Source organism: Labrus mixtus, chromosome 18 (assembly GCF_963584025.1).
Source record: "Labrus mixtus chromosome 18, fLabMix1.1, whole genome shotgun sequence".
Classification (NCBI taxonomy): domain Eukaryota; kingdom Metazoa; phylum Chordata; class Actinopteri; order Labriformes; family Labridae; genus Labrus; species Labrus mixtus.
In genome coordinates this window covers 22,709,681-22,718,626 of record NC_083629.1, presented here as the reverse complement: position 1 = coordinate 22,718,626, position 8,946 = coordinate 22,709,681, and the positions used below count along the sequence as shown (strand labels likewise).

General features: G+C 38.3%; 1 protein-coding gene across 1 annotated transcript; it reads left to right on the top strand.

Moving 5' to 3' along the window:
• The first annotated feature begins 1,474 nt into the window (after positions 1 to 1,474).
• On the top strand, positions 1,475 to 8,836 carry pole2 (polymerase (DNA directed), epsilon 2). Its single transcript, XM_061063199.1, has 19 exons — positions 1,475 to 1,603; positions 3,671 to 3,771; positions 3,891 to 3,966; positions 4,660 to 4,737; positions 5,858 to 5,951; positions 6,063 to 6,137; positions 6,229 to 6,312; positions 6,395 to 6,451; positions 6,556 to 6,604; positions 6,718 to 6,790; positions 6,894 to 7,066; positions 7,158 to 7,247; positions 7,344 to 7,398; positions 7,493 to 7,552; positions 7,644 to 7,721; positions 7,897 to 8,005; positions 8,178 to 8,354; positions 8,472 to 8,539; positions 8,659 to 8,836. Exons 1-19 carry the CDS (start codon positions 1,533 to 1,535, stop codon positions 8,675 to 8,677), a joined length of 1,587 nt encoding a protein of 528 aa, XP_060919182.1. The 5' UTR covers positions 1,475 to 1,532; the 3' UTR covers positions 8,678 to 8,836.
• The last annotated feature ends 110 nt before the right edge of the window (positions 8,837 to 8,946 follow it).

Sequence of the window (8,946 nt, the reverse complement as noted above, 5' to 3'; positions counted from 1 at the left end):
GCAGAGACAGTTTGTGTCCTCTCCATCATTTTACAGATAAACAAGGTCTTGCAAATTGAAGTGAAAACTTCTCTTGAACTAACTGTTTTTACCGACTACACAAGGAAGTAGCCTATTTCCTTATTAGTGAAACCTTTACTAAAGTATTAGAAGATGCTCCATGTTTGTCATTTGAAAACAGGATGCTGCTGCTCTTCTGATATAGACTAAAACAACGACTTCATTATTTTATTCTTTAAAGACTTTAAGAGTTCTACTTTCATAATTTTCGTGCAGGCTGGTCTCGAACTCGTTAATTTAGTTTTCATCTCGTAAATGAACAACTTTATTTTCATAAATTAAAGACTTTATTCTCGTAAATTTACGACTTTAATCTCGTAAATCAAAGACTTTTCTCTCCTAAATTAACGACTTTATTCTTGTAAATTAAAGACTTTTTCTCCTAAATTAACGACTTTATTCTCTTAAATTAAAGACTTTATTCTCGTAAATTAAAAACTTTTTTCTCGTAAATTTACGACTTTAATCTCGTAAATCAAAGACTTTTCTCTCATAAATTAACGACTTTATTCTTGTAAATTAAAGACTTTATTCTCCTAAATTAACTACTTTATTCTCGTAAATTAAAGACTTTATTCTCGTAAATTAAAGACTTTAATCTCGTAAATTAAAGACTTTATTCTCGTAAATTAAAGACTTTATTCTCGTATCGTAAATTAACGACTTTATTCTCGTAAATTAACGACTTAATTCTTGTAAATTAACGACTTTATTCTCGTAATTAAAGACTTTATTCTCGTAAATTAACGACTTTATTCTCGTAAATTAAAGACTTTATTCTCGTAAATTAACGACTTTAATCTCGTAAATTAAAGACTTTATTCTCGTAAATTAAAGACTTTAATCTCGTAAATTAAAGACTTTATTCTCCTAAATTAACGACTTTATTCTCGTAAATTAAAGACTTTATTCTCGTAAAATTAAAGACTTTAATCTCGTAAATTAAAGACTTTATTCTCGTAAATTAAAGACTTTATTCTCGTATCGTAAATTAACGACTTTATTCTCGTAAATTAACGACTTAATTCTTGTAAATTAACGACTTTATTCTCGTAATTAAAGACTTTATTTTCGTAAATTAAAGACTTTATTCTCGTAAATTAACGACTTTATTCTCGTAAATTAAAGACTTTATTCTCGTAAATTAACGACTTTAATCTCGTAAATTAAAGACTTTATTCTCGTAAATTAAAGACTTTAATCTCATAAATTAAAGACTTTATTCTCGTAAATTAAAGGCTTTATTCTCGTAAATTGAAGACTTTAATCTCGTAAATTTACGACTTTAATCTCGAAATAAAAAAATAAATTTTTTAACGTGTCCCTAATCCTCCGTCGTAATATTTGTATGTTTTTGCCTTTTCTGCTTTTTTTTTGTTGCATATTCGAGCGTGTGAATCTTCAGCGGAAGTGACGTAATATACGCGGAAGTAAGTATTTACCGCCAACTCTTGAGTTGGACAGCAACAAACATGGACGTGTCTCGCAAAATAAAGACGAAAGTGTCCGCCGGCTTCAAGATGCGGGGACTTATACTACGGCCGTATGTTATTTTAAATGATCTAATAAGGATTTAAACGTGTTAACGTGGGCTTTAGTGATATTGAACGTTATTACCGTTTATGTAGAAACCATAGAAACAAAGCTAACGTTACCACAGCAACTGTAATATCTGTCACTTCGTATAAACCGCTCTCGGTCCATAATTTTCTGTCTATATTGTTACAATACTGTGTTTCATTAGCTGGTATGTTTCTTTGAAGCTATGGGGTAGCCAGGCAAAGCCGCTATAACTTTATGTGACATTTAAATTGTTGTTAATTGTTATTTTTATTTGTTTATTTAACAGGAACCCATAAAAAGTAGATGCCAAGCATACAGGTTTCTAGTCGTGGCTTATTTACAACCCCATGTCCCTGGCTCAGCTTTTAGGATTAAAACAGAGACATTAGACTTAAATAAATACAGAAACAGTAATGCTATACAGATATAGACATTATCAACTCAAAACAAATAAGACCAAACAGTAAAATGAGGATTATAAGAGGAAACACAGTCAATGCTCAGAGACTTGCTTCAGTTTCAGTCACTGTTTTAGTTTCGTCTATAACAACTTGAGTTCTGTCAGTTTTTGTATTTTAAGATGGTTTATGTGTTCCTCTAACTGAGAAGCATGACTGACTACAATTCACAAAAGCAGACTCTTTTATCCAAAGCGACGTACATCAGAGAGTAAGAACAACACAAGCAAGGATCTAGAAAAAAGGGAACAATGTCAGTAAGAGCAAACGATCAGCTTTGAGTCTGATTGGACACACAGGTGCTGACAGGAAGTGACCAGAGGCAAAGCACAACATTGAGGGCAGTTCTTGAGAGCTCTAATCAGTATAGAAACCATCTTATAAGTCGTCGTTATCAAACAAAAACCATCATCATCATCAATAATATGGAGACCATCATCATTAAGTTAGTAGGTATTCATGAAAGAGCTGGGTCTTTAGCTTTTTCTTAAAGGTGCAGAGGGACTCTGCAGATCACATGGAGTTTGGAAGTTCATTCCACCACCGGGGGGCGACAGAGGAGAAGAGTCTAGTCAGCGTCTTAGGACCCTGTTGTGAAGGTTGGATCAGACGCCTTTCATTGGCAGAGCGTAGTGGACTAAATGTAGTTCAACCAGGAGAGACAGGGGGAATAAAGAAAACGATTCATTACAGTAGATAACATGAAAAAGTATTTTGACAGAAGTTCTTTGGAGCTTGGACTCTATTGGTTGGTTGATAAATCCCAACATAGAAAAAGTACCGAGTCCGCACACCAGAAGCTGCTCCAGTTAAATTGAATTTAATGGAATATCACATGTAACGTTTCAGATCCTCGCCCTTCATCAGACATGAACAAGTTAATGGACACACCTCCACATATATACAACCCAGAGGTCACCTGACCTGTCATGTGATATAAAACCAGGAACAATGTAGAATTTAAGCAATGCAAAACATTCATGTTAAACCTATGCATAGATACTACAACTACAAAGGCAAAACCACAAAAGTTTGGTGGATAAATCCCCCCCCTGGAGTTCAGACACAGGTGGTGGTGAGGTTTATGGAGCTTATGTTTACACATTTAGAAATAGGATTTTAAAAAAAAGGAAAGTTTCCAAAACTAAAATTGAACTAATATTTCATGTGTTTCTAATCGTGACTCATAGTTTAAGTGCTATTAATAGGATATGTATTTCTGCACTCTGACTGGAACATTAACCGCTCGCTGGGATCTACGTCAACTGTTTTCATCACACAAAAGTCAACTCCGTTTTTATATTATCACTGAAACTTACTGTACAAATCTTTTCTATACCTCATTTTAACCGACAACACGAGAACCAAAGACCCTCAGCTTAAATGATACTCCACAAAAATGAGTACAAATTTAAATAAATACATTTGAACTCTTTCATTGTTTGTAAAGAGAGGAAAAAAAGGAAAAACAAGAAGTAGAATACAAATTGTAGATCTTGAGAGATTTAGCTTGTTCCTGTTTTATATCAGAGATCAAAAGGGAGGAAACATCAACGTCATGTTTGTGTTCTTGTCGTCTTGTCCTCCAGGGAAGCCAGCAGATACCTCGTGGAGGTGCTCGAGTCCGTCAGCGCGTCTGAACTGGATGACATTATCGATAAGGTGCTGGATGCAGTGGAGAAACAACCACGTATGTACAGCACCGCCCTGCTCTACAGATCACTGGCAGTGTGGGGCAGAACGTACTGTGTGCAGTGTTTATGTCTCTGTGTTCTTCTGAAGTGTGTTAACAGATATGTTTCCCCACAGTGTCCTCCAGTATGATAGAGCTGTCTGTGGTGGAAAGTGCTGTGCAGGATTGCACTCAGTCTTGTGATGAAACCATGTAAGGATCTTTTTCCGCCCCTCTAATTATGACCATTGTTCACAGACATATTGACAGATACTCAAGTTATCCACACTGCATCACGTCACATCTGTAAATACACATGCATAGCATCGGAAATGCTAATTTAAACGTTTTATTAGCCTTAGTTTCTCTCAGCATACCTTTACAGCTTTGAGTTGAGTAGATTTAGTTTATGATTTGTCTCATGATGGAAGTATGTGCCTTTCTGTTTACATGTGGATGTGTTTTTCTATTGTTCTTATTTATTGATTCTGGTGGAAGCAGCTGAATGTTTGGCAGCACTTTGAGTCCAAGACACATTTCCCCAAGGAGACAATCAAGTGTATCTTATCGTATAAGTCATTGAGAGATAATTGAAATAGTAAGATGCTCTTGTAATGCCTTTTAGAGACGAGGTTCAACTCGTATAGAAGGTGGAAACCTCTGCATTTCTGCTTAATGACACACCAGCTGAGAGTGCAAAAGAAAACAGAATCACCATGAATACCTGAATGTTTTGTTTCTCAAAGCCTGCAATAACATCTCTGCTATCGTGTTAGAATCCAGTAGTCACCTTCAAGCTATTTAAGCCATGTTTAGATTTCAACATATAATAAAAACGGTGTAGCATTCTCGTCATCTACTCCTATTGAACATCCTACTGATGATGGTTGTTTGTCTCTCTTCCAGAGATAATGTTTTTAACATCATTGGAGCCTACGATGTGCCCAGATACATTTACAGTGTGGAGCGGAAGAAGTTTGTACCGTGAGTAAAGATACAGTTTCTTTCCTTTCAACGTCTGAAATGACCAACAATAATTCTCAACTCAGCTTTATTCACATCGCACTTTACACACAACACAGTTGATCCAAAGTGCTGAACAGTGCAGATAGAAACTTACAGAGCTATGGATCCCTGAGCGTGACGGGTTGTTAAAATTTGAAGGTAATTGAGTAGAAATATGTTTTAAAGGATTTATATGCGATTTTTTTTTATCCAGCAGATGTCGCCCTTGAGCACCAGCATGAAACCAAAACAACTCACGCTGCATTGTTGTGTTAGCATGCTAATGCTAGCGATCTTTATTATGCTCGTATCTTCACACTGCATGTAAATTTACCTGAAATGAGCGTGATCTAGAAACACAGTTAAGCAGTGAGTACAGTATGTTATTCTTCTTTTCTCTAGTCCCTCAATTAAACAACTTTTATACACGAGGGGAGGAGTCAGCCGGCCGTCCAGGCGATGTAAACAAACTGAAGATAGGACTCTGAAAACTCTGAAAACATCACAGACAGTGGGACTCGGGTGTTACACCCATTGTAGACAGTCATGACTCACAGAGTTATTTTCAGAGGATATACTTGATTTATATTATATTTAAGTGTGAGAAATCACATATAAAGACTTTAAGCTGAGTCTTCTAAACACAAATAGTGGGTGAGATACGGATGTTGGGAGGTCGAGGGTTCCACAGTTTTGGTCCAGCAACAGAAAAGGCCAGATCTCCTTAACACCTTGTCCTGGATCTAGGCATGGACAGAAGATAACCAAGTCCTTTTAACACCTTGAACACAGTCGACAGTATTTTAAAATGAGTCCTCAGCGTCACCGTTAGCCGGTGTAAGGAGGCAAGAATTGGAGGGATGTAATCCCTTTTTTACGACTGTGTTAAAACTGGCTGCTGCATTTTGTACGAGCTGAAGACGGGATAGACATGACACGAGTGATAAAGTGGATTACAGTAATCGATGTGAGTGGGTATAAATGCATGGATAACTTTCTCCAGTTGGGAATGACATAGGAAAGACACAAGTGAAAGCACTGCTGCACTGTTGTTATCATGTGGCGTTTTAAACGTGTTTATTTTGGCGTTTTCATTCAGCATTAGTATGACGAGTCATCCAGCCCCCAGTCTGTGTGGTGTGGCCAAAGACAAAGCTGAACTCTTCAGGGAGCGCTACACCATCTTACAACAGGTCAGTGAGATTTATCTTTTCATGATTAAACGTTTACGGTGGGAACTTTACCCGCTCTCTTCCAGCCTGTGTGGCGTTAACGTCGCATTCATACAGACGTGTCTTTTGTAGCGTACACATCGACACGAGCTCTTCACCCCTCCTGCAATCGGAGCCGCTGTAGAAGAGGGTCAAAACAAATTTCAGGTAACAATCTCAAACCACTGTCACTGTCCCTTTAATTTCTCCACAGTGGCTTTGAAAGTCTGAGATCTTCTTTGTGATTTCTCTTCTCTAGCTGAAAACAATTGAAGCGCTGCTGGGCAGCACGGCTAAACTGGGAGAGGTGATTGTACTGGGGATGGTCACACAACTCAAAGAGGTGAGTTCTGCTGATGAACAGTTCTTAGAGGTTTGTTGGTAAATATTTAGTGTCTGATTTAATGTATTGATCTTTTTTAAAGGGTAAATATTACCTTGAGGACCTGAGCGGAACAGTTCAGCTGGACATGTCTAAAGCAATATCCTTTTACACATTTATTGGAGCTTGTGAACAAAGCCACATTTTTATTATGAAATATTTTGTTGCTTTAAACTCTGGTGTGTTCCTTAACTGGGTTTGCACCAGTTTCACAACGGCCTGTACACAGAGTCCTGCTTTGTCCTGGCAGAGGGTAAGAGAAACAAGTACAATCACAGCTAAAACGACGACAAAACCAAAACAAATTGTGATTTAAACAGAAAGGTTTCATCATCAAATAATTCCAATGTGCCTCTGATTCTCCAGGTTGGTATGAGGACTCGGTTTTCCACGTTAATGGCTTTGGGTTCCCGCCAACAGAGCCGTCATCGGGCACAAGGTGGGTGTGTCGGAGGTCAACTGTTCACCTCAAACTGCATTGACGTGTCAGTGTGACAATATGAGCACTGTATGTGATTCTTTCTTGTTTTTGTTTTTTTCAGAGCATACTACGGCAACATAAACTTCTTTGGGGGTCCCTCGACCACCTCTGTGAAGGCCTCAGCCAAGCTGAAGCAGCTGGAGGAGGAGAACGAGGACGCCATGTTCGTCATTGTTTCCGACGTCTGGTTGGACAGCGTTGAAGTGATGGAGAAGATTAACTTAATGTTCTCAGGTCTTGTATCGCATCCGATCTGTGACTCTACGGATGAAGAAAATGTGCTTTATGAAACACCAATAATATCCATTTGTTTTTATTCTGACAGGCTATGCTACAATGCCGCCCACGTGTTTCATATTCTGTGGTAACTTCTCCTCCACCCCGTACGGGAAAACACAAATCAAATCACTCAAAGGTGAGACTCTCGGGCCCTGATCGCTGCAGATCTGAAGAATATTTATGTGTAACAGAAATAAACAAGATAGCATTTTAATCATATTTTATTTTACAGAATCGTTGAAGGCCCTTGCTGATGCCATATGTTCATATCCCAGCATTCACAGCAGGTAGGATTCAGTGAAGTTGTTACTCCAGTCTTTTTCTCTCACTATTTCTGTGTCTCTTATTGTTTACATACACATGTTCATTCCCCGCCCGCAGTAGTCGCTTTGTGTTTGTCCCCGGCCCTGAGGACCCCGGTCCAGGCACCATCCTGCCACGGTAAGCCCTTAGAGACTGTTCCTCTGTTCGAGAGCATAATGTGAGTTGTGTTTTGCGGTTTATAAAGACGTTGATTCATACGTTTCCTCAGGCCTCCCTTGGCAGATCACATCACAGAGGAGTTCAGACAGAGGGTGCCATTTTCTGTGTTCACTACCAACCCATGCAGGTAACACATGCTTCTTATTCAGTTAGAAAATACTTGGTTAATGGTGAGCGATCAGGTTGGTGGTGTTGCTGTAGCCATGGTTGGTTTGTAAAGCCTTATGGAAAATGTCTTTGACTCATGACAGTTTATTTAAAGCGAAAGTTGACTGAGTTTGTTTGGGTTTTTTTCTTGTCAGGATTCAGTACTGCAGCCAGGAAATCGTCATTATCAGGGAAGACCTGGTCAACAAGATGTGCAGGAACTGTGTCAGGTTGCCCAATAACAATCTTGACATTCCAAACCATGTGAGTTTCAGCTTCTGGCAAAAATAAAATGTCATACCTTTTGAAACCTCATGTGATTCGACATATAAGCAGTACTTTTGTTTTTACATATTTCTGATAAAGACATTATGGTTGCCCTCTTAACCTTGTTAAAATGAATGATCCTTTTCTTTTTGCGACTCTTACTCCCTAGTTTGTTAAGACCATCCTGTCCCAGGGTCACTTGACTCCCCTGCCTCTGTACGTCAGTCCTGTATTCTGGGCGTACGACTACTCCCTACGCGTCTACCCAGTCCCCGATGTCATCATATTTGCAGACAAATACGACCCCTTCAGCATCACAAACGTGGACTGCCTCTGTGTCAACCCGGTAGGAAACGCAGGAAAACAAAGCATGTGCTTTAATAACAAGCTGCTCCTTAAAAGTTCAAAATTAGACTCATGCAGTATTTATTACCTCTGATTTGTGATACTCTCATTTCTACAGGGCTCATTCCCCAGGAGCGGTTTCACATTTAAGGTGTACTATCCATCCAGCAGAACCGTTGAGGACAGGTGGGATGTGTTTCTGGACATGCTTTTCATTTTCTATCCATGTCAATCACTGCAGATAACTGTAGTTTCAAATATCACCAATGTTTATACTAACTAAATATATTCTTATGTGTTCACAGCAAACTTCAGGGACTCTAAAGAAAATCATGGATTTAAAAATCAGTCATTTTGTCTTTGATTGATCGTGTATGCTTCAAATGATTTAGTAATTAGACTGTTGCAGATTTTTATTGTGTATGTATGTGTGTGTGTTTATCGTATGTTCTTTCATGAATAATAAAGTTTTTATACTTTGTACTCAGCATCCTGACATCTTTGTGTATGCGTAATTGTAAGAGTGAGTCTGACAAACCTGCCTTGAAGACAAGCAAGGAGGACAATAGAGATTTCTCAGAGTTGTGGTGATT